This window comes from Halichoerus grypus, chromosome 8 (assembly GCF_964656455.1).
Source record: "Halichoerus grypus chromosome 8, mHalGry1.hap1.1, whole genome shotgun sequence".
NCBI classification, from domain to species: Eukaryota; Metazoa; Chordata; class Mammalia; order Carnivora; family Phocidae; genus Halichoerus; species Halichoerus grypus.
The window spans coordinates 67,349,021-67,368,832 of NC_135719.1; the positions used below are offsets into that span (position 1 = coordinate 67,349,021).

A 19,812-nucleotide genomic window follows, 5' to 3' on the forward strand; every position below is an offset into this window, starting at 1 on the left:
CTTGTGTTTTTTCTAAATTATATATGCTCTATTTTACCCATTTATTCAAAACATGCTTGTTAAGTATCTCCTATGTGCTTGTTCCAGAAAGGATTTCAAGGACTGCTTATAATGTTATATGTTCACTTTCATGTATAAATATAATCCACTTATCTCTAATGATTCCATCATATTAGTGAATCATAGGATTTGCTTAACCATTTTAAATTTGTTTTTTTTTTTTTTTTAAAGATTTATTTATTTATTTATTTATTTGAGACAGAGAGAATGAGAGAGAGAGAGAGAGAGCACATGAGAGGGGGGAGGGTCAGAGGGAGAAGCAGGCTCCCTGCCGAGCAGGGAGCCTGATGCGGGACTCGATCCAGGGACTCCAGGATCATGACCTGAGCCGAAGGCAGTCGCTTAACCAACTGAGCCACCCAGGCGCCCTTAAATTTGGTTTTGGAAGTAGTTTCTTTGTCTCTAGCAGATCCATAGATCATTAGCAAAATTGTTCTGAAGACTTGGAAAATGACCCCTTACATGATTTTGGAACTTTTATTTCTGAATTAAAGGGATGGTTTTTCTACTTTAGATATAAAATAGCCTTAATTAAAATTTCTTTTGTAAAAATGTCATAAAATGTTGCATTAACTTCATCCTTGTTATTAGGTTACAGAACGTGCTGTGGTAGGCACTAGGCTTCTATGGCTGTTGAGCACTTGAAATTGGCTACAGTGATTGAGGAACGGAATTCTCAATTTTACTTAATTACAAATTGAAAAGCTGATACTTCCTTCAATTATTGGAGAACTTTTAAGTATATTTAAGTTCTCAAATGCGAATTTTACGAAGTTTAAATACAGATCAGGTATTTCCAATGAATATTTAGTGTCTAAACTGAGATTTGCTACAAGCGTAAAATACCAAATATTGAACATTTATATGAAAAAGAGGTTGTAAAATATCTCAGTTTTTCATATCAATTACATGTTGAGATGGTAATATTTTGGATATATTGGGTTAAATAAAATGTATTACTAAAATTAGGTTTACTGGTTTTTTTACTTATTTAATAATGCTACTAGAAAATTACAAAGACAAATATGGTTCACATTATATTTCTCTTGGACAGCACTGTTGTAGAACTCTAGCGGAAAATATTAGCAGGGTATCATTCAAGGCCCGGCACAGAATGAATGGATTTTCAGCAAGTATTGCTGAATGAGCTCTCGATCAGGTTTATTGGGCCACCAGCTTCATGGTCCTCCGATTACTGTGATGAGGGCTGCCTCTGTGTCCACTATTCCTTTTGTTACTATCCCTGCAAGTTTGCAGCCATGAAGTTTATAAGGTCCATCCCATCCTGTGCTTGAAGTAGTGAGGCATACTTAAGACTGGCATTTTCTTTAACTCTAACTCAAAGACATCTTTGACACAGTGGACGGTACACATGTAGCTCATGTGGATTTAGCACTTGCCCAGGAAGATATTTGTAATGAGCGGCGACAGGAGCCAGCCACGATTTCTTCCTTTACTTCACTGAAAGTGTCTCAAGACCTAGATGTTGTAGTGGTTGTCAGCTCCTCCAGCTCTGCAGTCGCTCTTAACTTCGATTTGTATTTCAGGTATGTAAATCACTGCAGTCTCCAATTTGAGGTAAATAATTAAAGCCATAAGAGGTGAAAAATATACTTGTTAGCTTTTTTTAAAACCAGTTTTATTTCTCTATGTAGCTAGATCGTGTTTTAGCTACTACCTAGTGAGGTTGTTACTGTAAAATTGTGCAAATGACCATTGGCTACCTTTTTATTAATGTATGTTGAAGTTGTGATTTTGATTTGTATATGTTATCTATGGATTATATTATGTTTTATTTATTTTTAAAGATTTTATTTATTTATTTGACAGCAACACAGCGAGAGAGGGGAACACAAGCAGGGGGAGTGGGAGAGGGAGAGGGAGAAGCAGGCTTCCCGCTGAGCAGGGAGCCGGATGTGGGGCTCGATCCCAGCACCCTGGGATCAAGCCCTGAGCCGAAGGCAGACGCTTAACGACTGAGCCACCCAGGAGCCCCTCATGTTTAGTTTTGAAAATAATCAAGTACATAATGTATAATAGCACAGTTGGCTATTAATACATTATTTACCCACTTTTTGCGCTATATTAGAGTAGAAGAAAAAGGGATTTACCCTGTGTTAGAATTGCTTCTTATGTGGCTTAGGGTTCTGGCAGCCTCAGGGATTACTTTTCTCTTGAAGGACTTTAATAAGATACTAAGCTAGCTTTCTCCAGCTGAGGATTTCCTCAGGTGTTTCCCTTGAAGGACCCACACTTGTGGCTATCTAAATATATTAGTAAAGATTGAATGCTTCTTTGTATTGTTTTTGATTTAGATATTCTAGTTACTTCTGATTTTATAATGTTTGAGAGAGGTATGATATGAGCGATCCAAGTACACACCCCAGCCTGTACATTGCAACCTATGTAAAAGTAGGCTAGTCCCCATTTATGACTTCCATTATTTAGGGCCATTCAAAACCATTAGGATTTCTGGTCCTAACGTAATATGAATGAGATAAACAAATCCTTGAGTAATTGGGAATGCACTTTGATGGCTTTTATTGCTTATTGTTTGGATCACAAGAGAGGACAAATTCATCTTCACATACCTACCAGAACTTCTTACCACTGTGATTTTTTTCAAGTGGCTTAATGCTTTTTTTAAAAAAATCTTTAGTGCTTTAAAGAAAAAAAAAATCTTTAAGCAGGGATGATTAGCACATTCTGAGATCATATGCTTGTTTATCAGTAGGCCATTTTTTACCGACTAAAACATACCCTGTGTATATAGAATTATCTCCTAATCATCTACCTTGGAAAATAATTTGATAGGTGAGGAGGGAGGAAAGCCTACTCAGCCGCCCTCATCCTCAAGTGTAGGGTTCCATTCCTTTGGATATTTTGGTAACACTTCAAGAGAGCTCTGAAAAGAGCATTAGGCACATTCCTTTGAACAAATTGCATTGAACTCAGCTACTTTAACATCAGTCAAAGCTAGTGTTTTATTCCCAATAAATTTAGGGATCTGTCCTGCCCAACTAAAAGAGTAATCTCTATTTATTATTTACATGAATGCTCTTTAATTAGTATGATTTCTCTGGAGTTGACTGCCTATTTTATTTTCTAAGTGTGCTCTGAAGTTTAAAAGTGTTTCTCTTTCTTCACTCCTGGTTCTAGCTCTTTTTTCCCCCTGATACAGAATGTTAGTTTCTCCTTTTCATTTTATCCTTTAAGATCTACCTCTCTCATGAGGCCTTTTCTTACCAAAACTCCTTCCACTTGTAATTTTATACTCATTTTATCATATTTCTCTTCTTTGAACTTCTATAGCACTTTTGCTTTGAATTACAGTTTGGCACTTAATTGTATAACCTTGTATTCTCTCATTTTTCATGTTTCCTACAGAGTTTGTAAACTCCTTGAGAACCTAAACTTAGGTTTGTTCTTTCAGTTCATTGTCAGTGACTTTTTCTTCCAGTTTACTTTAGCTGACCGCTCCCATACTCTTACCCTGGTTTTGTCATTGTTTGAAACTGTTCCGCCCCCAACTTCTACACATCTACACATCTCACTTACCACAAGTTCCCAAACTTTCCATGTCACTTAAGTACCCCCACTCTTCTTGTTGTCTGACATCATTGGAATTTCCAGTCAGTTGACCTTCCACTCTCTAGCCCCCTCTTGTCTTGACATCCCTCCCTTTCCAGCATGAATTCTGACCCTCATTTCAGTCCCTTTTTTGCATGCACCGTAAACTCTTGCTCCTGCTCTATGGTAGCCCTTGGTCTGACAAAATCTTTTTTTTTTTTTTTTTCCCCTCACTCTGCCTCCGCTGTCCCTGCACCCAAGCAACCAGGCCCTTGTGAGAAAACCACAAAGGAAAATTGATAGCACTATAAGTTCACTTTTGCTACCTTCAACTGGTCTCTGAGTATTAACTGGAAATTTTATGATTTTTCATGAGCCCTTTCTTTACAACAATGTTTTTTAAACCTCTATTTTCCTCAGGTCTCTACTCATTTCTTTACCCCCCAAATCTTCTTGGGTGACTTTGCGTCCTACTTTATAAAGGAAGTAGAATCTGTCTAACCAGAGCTCCCTCAGTTTCTCACATTAAGTTGCAAACCCACTTTCCTGTACCTATCTCCTCATCTTCCCTTGTATTTCAGTGGATTCCCCTCCTTCTATGAAGGCCCATCCCTCTGTGCTCTGGATCCTATTTCTTCCTTCTTTCTAAGGACTCTTTTCCATTTCCTTTCTTTTTTATATCTCAAATCTCTTTTAAGTATTAGATCCATATCTAGTGAATCACCAGGTCCTAGTCACTCTGCATCCTGAATGTTTCTTGAATCTGTCCACTTAAGTCCTCTGTCATCACTCTCATCCATGCCACTATCATCACTATCTGAGCTAAGGTAAGGTAACAGCTCCTAATTGGTCTCCTGATGTCTGCTCTTACCCCCTTCAGCATCGTGCTCTGTACAATAGCCAGAGTGATGTTGTTAAAATGGATAGCTTATCAGAGAAAGAGCCAGATACGTCTGGGGACAGGGTATCCACCTTTCCTTTGGGGGGATGGGGAACGACCGTCTTCATGCGTCCTCTTCTCTCACTGTCACCCTGCCTTCTCTAACTTCTTTAGGTCATCTCCTTGATAGATGTATGTTAACATATTACCTTCAAATTGTTGAAAGGGTTAATAATAATTTAAGTGCTCAGGGTGTTTAAATGCCTCTCTTTCTCCCCCAGCTACTCTTCTGTATCTGATCATATTGCTTTTCTGCTTAAAACCTTTATTTAGCTTCACCCCACCAAGATGAAACTAAATCCTTAATAGCCCATAAAGCCCTGCACCATCTGTCTCCTGCCAGGCTCTGCAGCCTCATCTCACACCCCCTTGCTTCTCATTCCCTATGCTTTAGCCACCTTTGCCTTCTTTGTGTTTCTTAAATGTGACAGCCCTCTTTCTGCATATACTCTTAAACGTACACCTGCACTTGTATTTTGTCTTTCTAGTTCTTATGCATTCCCCTGGTCTCAGCCTAAATCTTACTTTGTGGTGACAGCATTGTGAGCAGTTAAAAACCTGGACTTTATGGTCACATTGACCTGGTTCAAATCCAGTCCCACTGTTTCTCTAAGCCTTTGTTTCCATATCTATAAAATGGGGGTATATTTACCTCATAGGGTTGTTGAAAGGCTTAAAGTTTGTTTTTGGTTTTTTTTTTTTTTAAAGATTTTATTTATTTATTTGACAGAGAAAGAGACAGCGAGAGAGGGAATACAAGCAGGGGGAGTGGGAGAGGGAGGAGGAGGCTTCCCGCCAAGCAGGGAGCCCGATGTGGGGCTCGATCCCAGGACCCTGGGATTGTGACCTGAGCTGAAGGCAGATGCTTAATGACTGAGCCACCCAGGCGCCCCTAGTTTAAAGTTTTTATCACAACATCTGTGATATAGTAGACAATAAGTGCTCTTATCTCTTTGTAAAGCTAACTGCCCATAAGTGTCAAATTCTTTTTTCTTAATTGAGATATAATTGACATACATTATATTTGTTTCAGGTGTATAACATAATGATTCAGTATATGTATGTATTATGAAATGAACACTACCAACAATTCATTACCACACATAGTTATAAATGGGTCAGATTCTTATATATCACTATGCTATAAGCAATGGAGATAAGGAGTCCTGTTCACAGAAACTTATTGTCTATACTGTTCCTTCTGTGTGACACCCCCTCCCCTCCCCTCAATTTTTAACAGGAGCAATAGTAACGCAGATTTGGATTTGATCATCATTGTTGACCATGGCTATCATTTTAAAATGTAGGCAACACCCAGGACACCTACTATGTGAAAGAACTCTAGAAGACATTCCTATTGAAGGCCCTAAGGGGATAGATGAAGATGATCCTGTTAATTCTGACTACAACATGAAACTGACCAAGTTTTCCTTTCAAGTTGATAGGTACAGAAACTCCCTTTTTGGATTTACTTTATTTCCATTTTTTTTTTTTTTTTTGGTCCTTTTTACTAAAGGGATTTACAGAAGTAGACGCTTTTTTTTTTTTTTTAAATGCATCTTCTTCCTGATTAGTGTTTTATTTAGTGCCTTTCACTGTAACAGATGTGAGTTCTACCCTATCTTCCAGGTCTTGGAAAGCCCAGCTCTCATCATTGAATGAAACAATAAAGAGCTCCAAACTGGAGGTTTCCTGTTGTGCTCCATGGTTCCAGAATATTTTGCATTTGGAGTCCCCTGAATCTGGTAACCACAGTACCAGTATGCCAGGCTGGGCCTTCATTCCACAGGACATAATGCACAGCCACTATAAGTTTCCACAGAAGGATCATGCCAACACCAGTGACCCAGGGAGATCATGGAAAATCATGAACATTAGTGAACAAGAGGAACCTGTTGAGCTTACATGTATGTCTGTGACAGGATTCAGTGCACTGTTTACTTGGGCAGTGGAAAGGATGGGCTGCACCATTGTCCTTTGGGATTTGGAGACCCAGGGTATGCAGTGTTTCTCCCTTGACAAAAAGTGTATTCCTATAGACACTAGTGGAGACCAGCAGCTGTGCCTTGTTTTGACAGGTGAGAATGTCTTGTATCAGGTTGAATTGCTGAGAGAGGTGCTTTTTAAACCTATTTTATTTCTGCTCTGGTGATGTTAGTGCCTACTGTCTCCTCTAAGTGGTAGTCTTTCACTGGGGAAATTTGGTATTACTCTTGGTACTGTTGTCTCGTACATTTTATTTTTAATTAAGGTTAATTTTGCTCTGCTAAATGCTCAGCTCAGATACTAAGAGAAAGTCTTAAGAGTAATAAAGGTTGGTTTTAATCCAGGGAGTCTTCACTTGACTCGTCTGTGCAAGCAAAAGTTGCAAGCTGGCTGCTTATGGGCCATCTATGAACCGCAGATCTATTTTGTTTGGCTTGCACGATCTAAGCTTTTTAAAAAAGACTTTATTTATTATAAACACGTAAAGTTAGAGGATTTCCTGCTGTTACTCAAAAACTGTAAGATCTGGCAACACTAGGCCAGCATTCCTGCATAGTAATTTATGGGTTGGAGCTGAATTTCAGTTCTTTTAGATGGTCCATTTTCTTGTTAGGTTTTTCTTACACTTGTCTCACCACCTGTTTGGCCCTGTAGACATTTCGGATATATATATATATATATATGGATAGGTATTTCGGATATGTATTCATTCAGCATTCATGCTATAACCTCCTATAAAGCTATTGGATGATATGAGGGAACTATGTGTCTCTTCTTTAATACCCAAATTTGCATAATTATGTATTTCTTTGTGTCAAGAGCATGCTCTTTGCTTTATCTTAGTAAATCAGAAATGTAATATCTCTGTAAATAGTTTAAGATTCCAGGCATTGATTGTGCAGGATAATAGAAAGTAGAAAAGTGAGATTTAGTCCTGTTTGATAGGATGCATTGTTCTTACTAGAATGTACCTTGTGGTCTGTGTTTAAAAAATAAAACTCCTCTTTAAAAACATTAAAAAATCAAATTAACTATGGTCATAGTAGTACCTGGTGTCCAATAAATATATTTGTAATTACAGCACTGAAGTATTAAGTAATTAGAAATTAATTCATGTTATAATCCTAAAACCTAAGTCCTCATTAGTTATTTAAGGTAACTTTTATTTTCCCTGTAGAAAATGGACTCTCTCTGATTTTGTTTGGATTGACTCAGGAGGAATTTTTAAATAGACTAATGATCCATGGAAGTGCCAGCATTGTGGACTCTCTTTGCCATCTCAATGGTTGGGAGAGGTGCTCAATCCCCATACATGCGCTGGAGGTAACAAAATTAAATGTCTGTATGACTTCGCTTGATTATTTTCTGTCAGATACTCTTATTTGACTGAAGATTTGGGAGAATTAATTTAACCTAGCAGCAAAAAGGACCATAGTCTTTACCCAACCATTTGCTTTGTTCTGGTTATTTCATTACCCGAATTCTGCTTAGTTTACCCTTTTGCAGTTTACCCTTTTGGGCCTTAAAAGATATAAAATTATAATAAACACTAAGAAAGAAGAAGTTGCAAGGAATGGAGGCAACAGTGAGCTGGTAAGACTTACAAGCTATGGAAAGCATGAACAAGAGTGAGCTTTTATTTCTACCTGTGGCCCTTACTCTTCTCTCCAGCTGTAGAAGCAACATAACCTGAATTTGTATAGCATTTTATGGTGCATGCTCTTAGATGCATTATCTAGTTTTGTCTTAAAATAACCACATGAGATGGGTTGGATAGTTTTTTTATTCATTTCATTTTACAGATGAAAAACCTTAGGCTCAGAATGGTTGAGTGAGTGGCCCATAGCATTACTGATAAGAGCTGGAGCTAGAATCAAAGTCAGGGTACTTTTCTCTATACCACACAGCCCCTTGAAAGGCCAAAAACTGAAAGTTAATGATGTTATGTGCAAATTTGTATTTTTAATGACAGCTTTATTCAAATTAATTTGGGGCACCTGGGTGGCTCAGTCGGTTAAGCTTCTACCTTCAGCTTAGGTCATGACCCCAGAGTCCTTGGATTGAGCCCTGTGCCTGGCTCTCCACTCAGTGGGGAGCCTGCTTTTCCCTCTCCCTCTGCAGCTCCCTGTGCTTGTGCTCTCTCGCTCTCAAATCAATAAATAAAATATTTTTAAAAAATAGGGCCGCCTGGGTGGCTTAGTCGTTAGGTGTCTGCCTTCGGCTCAGGTCATGATCCCAAGGTCCTGGGATCGAGCCCCGCATCGGGCTCCCTGCTCAGCGGGAAGCCTGCTTCTCCCTCTCCCACTCCCCCTGCTTGTGTTCCCTCTCTCGCTGTGTCTCTGTCAAATAAATAAATAAAATCTAAAAATATATATATATTTAAAAAAAATATAACATAATTCACATACCATAAAATTCACCCACCTAAGTATACAATCCAGTGGTTTTTAGTGTATTTAGGCTTGTACAGCTATCACCACTATCTAATTCCAGAACATTTTCATTACTCTAAAAAGAAACTCTGTACTCATTAACAGTCACTTAACATTTCTTGTGGCCTCTAAGTCCCAAACACTAATATACTTTCTGGGTCTGGATTTGCCAATTCTGGACATTTCATATAAATGGAAGTATAAAATATGTAGCCTCTTGTGACTGGCTTCTTTCGCTTAGCATGTTTTCAAGGCTCATTGATGTTGTAGCATGTATCATTACTTCATTTTTTGTATGGCTGTGTAATCTTCCATTATATGGATGTACCACATTTTGTTTATCCATTCATCAGTTGATGGACATTTGGGTTGTTTCCACTTTTTGGTTATTATAAATAATCCTGTGAACAGTGGTGTACAAGTTTTGTGTCCTATGTTTTCATTTCTCTTGGGTATACACCTAGCAATGGAATTACTGGGTCACGTCACTTCTTGAAGAACCACAGACTGGTTTTTCACAGCAGCTTCACTATTTTACATTCCCACCAGCAGTATGTGAGGGCTCCAACAGCACCACATCCTCGCCAACACTTGTTATTGTCAACCTTTTTATTATAACCATCCTTGTAGCTGTGAAGTTGAAATGGTATCTCATTGTGGGGGTTTTGTATGTGTGTGTTTTTGTTTTTGTGTGTGGTTTGTTTGTTTGCTTTTTAGTAAGCTCTGTGCTCAGTGTGGGGCTTGAACCCACAACTCCAAGATTGAGAGTCGCATGCTCTACTGACTGAGCCAGCCAGGACCCCTCATTGTGGTTTTGATTTGCATTTTCTTTTTCTTTTTTTTTTTTTTAAGATTTTATTATTTATCTGACAGAGAGAGACACAGCGAGAGAGGGAACACAAGCAGGAGGAGAGGGAGAGGGAGAAGCAGGCTTCCTGCTGAGCAGGGAGCCCGATGCGGGGCTCTATCCCAGGACCCTGGGATCATGACCTGAGCCGAAGGCAGACGCTTAATGACTGAGCCACCCAGGCGCCCCTGATTCGCAATTTCTTAACGACTAATGATGTTGAACATGTTTTTATGTGCTTATATGTCTTTGGAGAAATATCTATTTAAACCTTTGTCCAGTTTTAAATTTTTTGTCTCTATTGTTGAGTTGTAAGAGTTCCTTATATATTCTAGGTACTAGACTCTGATGACTTTCAAATATTTTCTGGTATTCTTCAGGTTGTCTTCACTTTCTCAGTGGTGTCCTTTGAAACACAAAGGTTTTTAATTTTGATAAAGTCAATTTACTTTTTTTTTTTTTTTAATCTCTAGTGCTTTTGGTGTCATGTCTAGAAACCATTGCCTAAACTGAGGTGTGGAAATTTACAAGAGTTTTATACTTTCAGCTCTTAAATTTAGGTCCATGATACATTTTGATTAATTTTGTATGTGGTATTAGCAAGGGATCCAGTTTCATTCTTTTGCAGGCAGATACTCATTTCTTCCAGCATCATTTGTTGAAGAGCTTACTTTTATACACTACATAATACCATTGTAGAAAATTTGAGTAATTGGGGAAAAAAAATTTGTCACCTGTAAATCTATTATCCAGAAGTAATCATGCCTATTTCTGTATGGTTGTTTTCTTAAATATTAATGGTAGTAATAAAGTGTTATTTCATTCATCTTCTTATCAACCCTATAGGGAAATACTGTTATTAACCCCATTTTATTGATGAGGGAACACAGACAGGTTAGGAAATCTGATTCAGGTATACATGGGCAGCAGGTGGTAGTTAGTCAGGGTTTGAACCCAGGCAGTGTGACCACAGACCATGGAGCCAACAGTGTGCCCTTATACAGTGCTCATGCATGTGTGTGACTTGAATGAGGATTGGATGATATATGAGAGATCACAGCCAACACCACAGAAATACAAACATGTACTGTACTCACATAGGATACCCCATTGTATAAATACATCTTTATCCAACTTTAGGCTTTCCCCTAGTTGTTTGCTGTTATGAACCCTGTTGCTGTAAATAGTACACATCTACTGTAGCACATGTGCGAGGGTTTCCCTGTGGTGGTAATAGGATTGCTGGGTCGTAGGACATGTGTATCTTTCACTTTACTAGATGATACTCTAGTTCTCTAAGGTTGATTTATCAGTTTATACCCTTAACAGAAATGTATGGTAGTTTTCATTGTTGATGTCTTTTCCAGCACTTGGCATATCCAGATTTTTAAAAATTTTGCCAATTGATATTATGATGGGTTTTAATTTGCATTTTCCTGCTGGGTAAGGTTGATGTATATATGACATTTGGATTCTTTTGCAAAGTGACTGTTCATGTCTTTTGCCTATTCTCTCTTGGGGTGTTTGTCTTTTTCTTACTGGTTTGTAGTTTGTATGTTGGATGTATTCTAGATACTAATCCTTTGTTATAACTGGAGTGAATATATTCTAATGTGTGGCTTGTCTTTTTACTTTCTTTGTGAGGTCTTTGGTTTTAATGTCGTTCTAAATTTTAGTGTAGTTTCATTAATCAGTCTTTTCCTTTTTGCATGTAATTTGTGACTTCTCCTATCCTTAAGTCATAAAGATGTTTCTATAATTTTTTCCTAAGTTTTAAAAGTATGACTTTCATACTTAAGTCCTTTTCCATTTAGAACTTATATTTATGCATGGTGTGAAGTAGCGACCTATTCCCTCCCCGCCCCCCCCGCCCTGTATTGATAACCATTTGTCTCAAAAACATTTTTTTTTCTAAAGTCCTTCCTTTTACTACTATCTGAAATCTCTGTGTGTCAGGTTTCCATATATGCATGAGTTTGTTTCTGAGCTCTATTCTGTTCCATTGGTCTTTGTCCTGGGCCAGTCTATAAATCCCTCACTTTATTATTGTTCAGGAATGTCTTTATTATTCTCTCTCCCTTAACCCTCTTCCCTCTGTTCGGATCAGCTTGTCAAGTTTCATGAAAATCTGTTAAGATTTTTATTAGAATTACATTAAATCTATATAGCAAGTTGGGAGGAATCGACATCTTTAGGATATTTAATATTCCTATCCATAAACAAAGTTTCTTTTTGCATTTTTTCATGTCTTCATTAATGTTTTTCAATGAAACATTACAATTTTTAATTTTTCCATTAAGAGCTTAACATCTTTTGTTAGCTTTATTTTTAGTTTGGATATGTATTTTTATTTAAATATATGTGTGTTTATATTTAAGTACTATATGCTTAAATGTAGTCTATGTTTGTATATATTTAAAAACTATGTTACATATTGCTATTATAAATGGTATATTTTTAAGTTACATTTTGTTTGTTACCAATATAAAGAAATACATTTAACTTCTATACATTGATTTTTGTATCCAGCAAACTTGCTAAATTTTCTTATTAATCCTAATAATTTATTTGTTAGATTTTCTTGAAGTTTTTACATGTTTAATGTACAATAACATCAAAGTAATACAATTTTGTTTCTTCAAATCCTTATTCTTTTTACTTCTTTTCCTTATGTTGCTGCTGGGACCGCTAGCATAATATCACTCAGAAGTAACAGTGGGCATCCTTATTTTATTCCTGATTTTAAAAAAGAATACCTGTAATATCTACCTATTAAAGTATGGGTCTATGGGACGCCTGGGTGGCTCAGTCGGTTAAGCGTCTGCCTTCAGCTCAGGTCATGATCCCGGGGTCCTGGGATTGAGTCCCGCATTGGGCTCCCTGCTCAGCAGGAAGCCTGCTTCTCCCTCTGCCTCTGCGTGCTGCTCCCTCTGCTTGTGCTCTTTCTGTCAAATAAATAAAATCTTAAAAAAAATAAATAAATAAATAAATAAAGTATGGGTCTGTGCACATGCACTCATGTATATTAAGAAAATCTTTATGAGGCACTTGGATGGCTCAGTTGGTTGAGCATCTGACTCTTGATTTCAGCTCAGGTCTTGATCTCAGGTTCGTGATATCAAGCCCTGCACTGGGCTCTGTGCTTAGCCAGGAGTCTGCTTAAGATTCTCTCTTCTCCCTCTGCCCTCCCTCCCCCACCTCTCTAGCTCTCAAAAGAAAAGAAAGGAAAGGAAAGGAAGGAGAGGAAAGAAAAGAAAGGAAGGAAAGAAAAGAAAGGAAAGAAAGAAAGAGTCTTTATAAGGTTAAGTTCTCCTTTTTTCCTGGCTATGAATTTTTAATCATGAATGGGTATTGAAATTGTATTGAATACTTGTTCTGAATCTGTTGATACAATCATATGGATCATCTTTTTTCATCTGTTACTGTAATAAACCACATTAATCAATTTTATTTTTATTGTAAAATATAACATGTATAAAAAAGTATACAGAATATACATACAGTTTAACAAATAATTACAACGCAAAAGCTCTTATAACCACCAGCCAGGTCAAAAAAATAAAACATTATCAGCTCTCCAGGAGCTCCTGTGACCTCTGCTAGTTTGGATATTAAATATTCAGTTTTTGTTCTTTTAGAGGGTATTCTGGGAAACATACATATTTAAATTATCAGATCCAAAGTTCATAACTTTACCCTTCTGGATAATACAGGCCCATTGAATGCTTTAACTTTATTTACTTTTCCCCTACTTAAATTACTGTTGTGTTTTATTTTTTTAACCACAATAGATATCATTATGTATTTAGGTTCATTTCTTTTTACACAGGTATGATACATTTCCTTGCTTTTTGTTTCTTCTCACATTTTAGGCCTTCCCTCTGCCTAGAGTGTATCATTTAGAATCTCTTTGAGTGAGGATCTGACCGGCGCTGAACTCTGTTTTTATCTAACTAATAATGTCTATTTTGCTGCCATTTTGAAAGATATTTTTGGGAGGTATGGAATTGTAAGTAGGCAGTTGTTTCTTTCAGAACATTCATGATCACTTTCTACTACTGTCTTCTGAATTCCATTGTCATTGAGAAATCAGCTGTTACTTCTTTGAGGGTTTAGTTTTTTCCCCTCAGGCTACTTTTGCAAGCTTTTTGTTTTTAGTGTTCTCCACTTTGACGGTGATTTTATGTCTCACTGATGAGTCATGGTTTTTGGTGGAAAAATATTGGCAAAATATTTTTATATATATATTGGAAAAAAAGATACCAATTCTTTAAAATTTGTTGAGATTTCATTTCTAGCCTACTAAGTACTCAGTCTTCGCAACTGTTACATGTGCTTGAACATTGAATGTGTATTTTCCCCCCATATTGTGTGAAGTCACAGTGGTACTTCAGTCAGAAGTAATTAGACTTTACATACTTCCCTCATTTTCCCTTAACCTCTATGAGTCTTTGTTACATTGTAGATAATTTCTTCAAATCTCTCTTCCAGCTCACCAGTTCTCTTTTCAGCTGTGTCTAATCTGTTATTAAACACATCTTTTGGGGTGTCTGGGTGGCTCAGATGGTTAAGAACAAGAATATTCGCTGTTTAATCATAGACAATTTGGTTTTACCTCCAACCAACCAGAGCAAAGGCAGTTTTTTTATGGTCTCCCTTTGGGGGCAGTATTTCCAGTTTATCCGTTTTTGGACAGTGTCACCTTGCGTGGACCCTAGGTTTATCCTCTCTTCCTCCATGTATAACTTCCACCAGTACCTCTCACCTCAACCTGCCTGGTCTGTTAACACCCAGAACTTCAAAGTGTGGTCCCCAGACTAACAGCATCGCCATCACCATCACCTGGAGATTTATTACAAGTGTAGATTTTTAAGTCCTACCCCAGACTTTCTGAATCAGAAACTCTTGGTGGTAGGGCTTAGCAATTTATATTTAAACAAACTCTCCAGATAATTCTTAGGCACAGTGCTTTAGGGTAGGAGTGGTAAACTTTTTCTGTAAAGAGCCAGATAGTAAGTATTTTAGGGTTTGCAGGTAGGTTTCTATTGCAACTACTCAGATGTGCCATTGTAGCCGTTGGCAATATGGAAATGAATGGGGGAATGGGTGTGGCTGTGTTCCCATACAACTTTATTCACAAAAACAGGCAAGGGCTGAATTTGGTTGATGGGCCTTAGTTTTCTAACCCCTGCTTTAGGCCATCAGAAAGATGCAGAATCCTTCAAATAGCAGTTGATTTTAGAGCTGTTACTTTTCTGAATTTGTCTTTGTCGTCCTCATTTTTATCCTGGGAGGATTTTTGTTTGTTTGTTTGTTTCCAGCATTTAAAGGTGTGTGTGTGTGTGTGTGTGTGTGTGTGTGTGTGTCTGATTTTTAAGTGTGCTGTATGGAAAGCTTCCTCAAGATGTCCAGTCAGAAATGGGAATCTGTTTTTAGCCTGCTTTTTCAGTGAACTTTATATCATACTGCTTTAACATTTTAATTCAAATGGACTCTAACTTACCTGTAATGATGGTCCCCAAGTACCTAGCTTTGAGTAGTATTAAATTACAGGTGGTAGAGTTGGAAGTGTTTTCTAGTCTAACTTCTTGTTTCTAGTGAAGCAGAAATTTTTGTTCAGAAAAGTTGGAGACTTGCCCCAAATTGCATAATCATTGTCAGAATCCTCACCAGAACCAGGGTACTGCTGCAGGATAAGTAGCCTTGTGTCTCTTGCAGTCTTGGTGCATTAAGTTCTAAAGTTAAAAAAGTAAAAAATCTGTATCCCAAATTTTTACCTTTTGTAATTTTTTTCTGATTTTCTACTGTTTCAGGCTGGGATAGAAAATCGTCAGCTGGACACAGTAGATTTCTTTTTGAAGAGCAAAGAAAATCTTTTGAATCCATCCTCAAAATCTTCTGTACCTGATCAGCTTGATGACTTTCCATCTCATTTGTATTTAAGAAGTAAGTAGAAAAAGCTTTTACATTTGTATTTATCATTTTATCTTTTTAGTCACTTTCATATTATTGTTGTGCTTTCTGATGACTGACAGACTTGCTGAAACTTAATCATGACATTTTATATACTTTGTGGAATCTTGAGGGAGTTATAAGAATCTATAAATGTTCTCATTCTAAGTGGGGTGTTTATTGTTCATATCCAGTACTGTGCTTTGTATTTTTAGTGTGGAAGGAAGAGATGACCTTTTAAATTCAAGAGAATTTTATTCTCTTTAATTGCCCACTCTTGCAACTATCTGAGATATTTAGTGATGGCTGAGTTATGGATTGAGACTTGTTATAAAAATTTTTAGCCAAGGGGTGCCTGGGTGGCTCAGTCAGTTAAGCGTCTGCCTTCAGCTCAGGTCATGATCCCAGGGTCCTGGAATCGAGTCTCACTTGGGGCTCCCTGCTCAGCAGGAAGCCTGCTTCTCCCTCTACCTGCCATTCCCCCTGCTTGTGCCCTCTCTCTCTCCCTCTCTCTCTCCCTCTCTCTCTGTCAAATAAATAAAATCTTTAAAAAAAATTTTTTCAGCCTAACTCTTCCACTTTTTTGCTACATTACCAACACTTCTTTTCAAGATTTGGCTTTCCTATGTAATAAACCAGAAACCTAGTTTTTATTCTTGGACCAGGAAGCCATGTGCATCCTCGCTTTAGAGGGATAGGGTAATAAAGTATGTTTTTCCTTATACATACGGTTTTATTATCTGCTTTTTTTTTTTTCACTTGATGATATGTTATAGACCTCTCTCTTGTTAATAGATACACTGTTTATTTGTGGTAGCATAGAATTTCATTGTATGGACTATCCCATAATTTACGTAACCATACTCCTATTAGACATTTAGATTGATTCCAACTTTTATTATTGTTGGTAATGTGCTATAAATTTGTGTGTGTGTGTGTGTATAATTTCACATGTGTACAATTATTCGGATAAATGTGTAGATGTGAAATTTCCAGGTCAAATAGACACAAAATTTACTTTTTTTTAAAGATTTTATTTATTTGAGAGCACATGAGCCGGGGGCCCGGGAGGGGGACAGAATCTCAAGCACACTGTGCTGAGCATGGAGCCTGACTCCGGGCTCGATCTTACAACCCTGAGATCATGATCTGAGCCAAAACCAAGAGTCAGATGTTTAACGACTGAGTCACCCAGGTGCCCCATGATTTACGTTCTTAAACGCTTTGATAAATCATCCTCCAGAAAAGTTTTATCAACTTGTACTCTAGTTCCATGGAGAAAATGACAACCTCCTTTTTTTCTATCAATGTAGCGTTCTCACACTGTGGATTAGAGATTTTCTTTTTTAAGAACATTCTCTTTCATTTTGGTGCACAGTTTTGTCTCTTTCCTCTTACATTGCTAACTTTTTTTTTTTTAATGCTCCAATTTTTTTTTTAATGTCTGCTTGAATTTATAGAAAAAAGCTTGGTTTGTGGTAAATGGGATTCCATTAGCAAATGTATGGTCATTATTCACTTCTGTTCAGTCAGTGATTTCTCCTCATTCTATTCTATTCTTATCTGTACTGCTTTGGCCTAAAGGGTGGGGGTGAGTCTGGAAATCAGCCAGGAAATAGCTTACCAGCTCTCTTGGGGTCAAACCCACATTTCCCGCCATTCTCATGGAATTCCGGAGGTGGAGCCAATGCTGAGATAAATGGAAATCCCATTATTAGGCTTGCAGCTGGTAAATGGAGGATTCAGGAACCCACATTTCTTGCTTTCATCTGCATGTTTAAGAGAATGGTTTTGGAATCAAGACAGGCTGAAGTTCAAATTTTGACTTTGCCATTTACTTTCCAGATTAGCTTGGGCAAGTTATTTTAATCCCTCTTAACCTCAGTTTCTTCATCTATGGAAAGGGAGCTACAACATTACCTCTCAGGAGTGTTGAAAATAATAAATGAGATAGCATTTATAAGACACCAAGGCCAATACTTAAGATATAGCATAGGTGGTCAGCAAAATGGTAGTTACTACTAATATCTGTAAATAATGACTAATAGTAAGTAGAATCACTAACGTTTGCAGGTAACACTTCATAAGTTTTGTGACCTTTTTGAGAATAAGACATTGGTTCTTGTTTTATGCTTAACAATATTGCAACATGTCAGAGCAGCCCAAGATGGCCAACTTTGAGGATCGAGGGTCGGATGAGGAGAAGGTACACGTAACCACTAAATTCATCACTCATGCACCCCCAGGGGAATTTAATGAAGTGTTCAACGATGTCTAGCTACTACTTAATAATGACATTCTCCTCAGGGAAGGGGCAGCACGTGCATTTGCCCAGTATAACATGGATCAGTTCACACCTATGAAGATCAGGTCTTAATTAGAGAACATGGTGACCTGGGTAATAGCAGATTTTTAGATCCAAGAAACAAAATTTCCTTTGAGTTTGATCACTTAGGAAAGAAGCAAGTGACCCAGAGAACGCAGATGGATCTGAAGTCTTGGAGAGAATCCTGTGACAGTGCTTTAAGGGCCTATGTGAAAAATCATTATTCCAATGGCTTCTGTACTGTTTATGCTAAAACTATAGATGGGCAACACACCATCACTGCATGTATTGAAAACCACCAGTTTTAGCCTAAAAACTTCTGGAATGGTTGTTGGAGATCAGAGTGGAAGTTCACCATCACACCACCTACAGCCCGGGTGGTCGGAGTACTTGAGATTCAGGTTCATTATTATGAAGATGGCACTGTTCAGTTGGTTAGTCCTAAAGATGTGCAGGATTCAGTAACTGTTTCAAGTGAAGTCCAAACTGCCAAGGAATTTATTAAATCATAGAGCATGCAGAAAATGAGTACCAGACGGCATTTAGTGAAAACTATCAAACAGCGTCATACACCACATTCAAGGCAGCTTCCAGTTACTCGCACCAAAATTGACTGGAACAAGATACGCAGCTACAGGATTGGCAAAGCAACGCAGAATGCTTAAAGGCTGAGTGTAGGACTCTTTGGTATGTGGAAAGAAAGGATTCAAAATGTCATATGATAAATAACTGATTTATAAACAAGAGTGATATTTTGATTAAAAAATTATTCAAGAGGCAGCTGGCTAGCTCAGTTGGTGAAGCATGTGACTCTTGGTCTTGGGGTTGTGAGTTCGAGCCCCACGTTGGGTGTAAAGATTACTTTAAAAAATTTTTTTTAAGATTTTTAAAAAATTTTATTTATTTGAGAGAGAAAGCATGAGCATGAGCAGGGGTAGGGGCAGAGAGAGTGGGAGGAGTAGACTCCCTGCTGAGCAGGGAGCCCAACGTGGGGCTTGATCCCAGGACCCCAAGATCATGACATGAGCAGAAGGCAGACACCTAACCAACTGAGCCACCCAGGCGCCCCCCCCAAAAATTTTTTTTAAGTGTATTTTGCTAGGGCTTTCAGCATTAACAGGTTTTCTAGCCTTATGGAATACTGTTGAACCTATAACATCGTCTTGATTCTTTTGTGTTCTCTGCCTTGTAATTTTCTGTTTTCACTATATCTACTAGTAAATTTTTTTTTTTTAATTATGCCACATTTAATGATGGTAAGAGAGATCTTTCCTGGAGTCATTTTACTGTTAAGAAAATATTCCTAGCCATGAAGTCCTGTTACTGATATAGACAGGTAATATGCTCAGTACTTTTCTACCCCTATCCTTCAAAGCACTTATGTGGTACTCCAGTGGTTTTTACTGATCCACCAATAGCTAAAGAGGTTATGCTACAAATTAGCTGAATGGAAGACACATTCATCCTTCTCCCTCTGACTGCTTTGATTATCATTTATTGCATCTTACAACTGTAGTTTTTAAAAGTTTGGGTTGGGCTTCTCAGGTCCTTTTGTGGGGGCAAAGGAAGTTTTCTGGAAATTCCATTATAGCCAGCTTCTCTGCGGAAGTTGTTTTTAAATCCAAAGACTTGAACCACATTCCCTGCACATGAACGTGTTTGCTTTTTTCTCTTCCCTCATTGTCTACTTCCCATCTAG

The 19,812-nt window shown here is 37.7% G+C and overlaps 1 protein-coding gene and 1 pseudogene across 5 annotated transcripts in view; both read left to right on the plus strand.

The window, feature by feature from the left end:
- SPG11 (SPG11 vesicle trafficking associated, spatacsin) overlaps positions 1-19,812 on the plus strand; it is a 92,770-nt gene that overhangs the window by 4,643 nt on the left and 68,315 nt on the right. For all 5 annotated transcript variants that reach the window (XM_078079417.1, XM_078079418.1, XM_078079419.1 and 2 more), the window contains exons 4-8: positions 1,406-1,607; positions 5,878-6,015; positions 6,200-6,648; positions 7,734-7,879; positions 15,649-15,781. In XM_078079417.1, the coding sequence (XP_077935543.1) occupies positions 1,406-1,607; positions 5,878-6,015; positions 6,200-6,648; positions 7,734-7,879; positions 15,649-15,781 (1,068 nt within the window). The remainder of the gene's footprint in view (positions 1-1,405; positions 1,608-5,877; positions 6,016-6,199; positions 6,649-7,733; positions 7,880-15,648; positions 15,782-19,812) is intronic.
- On the plus strand, positions 17,905-18,983 carry LOC118543289 (F-actin-capping protein subunit alpha-1 pseudogene; annotated as a pseudogene).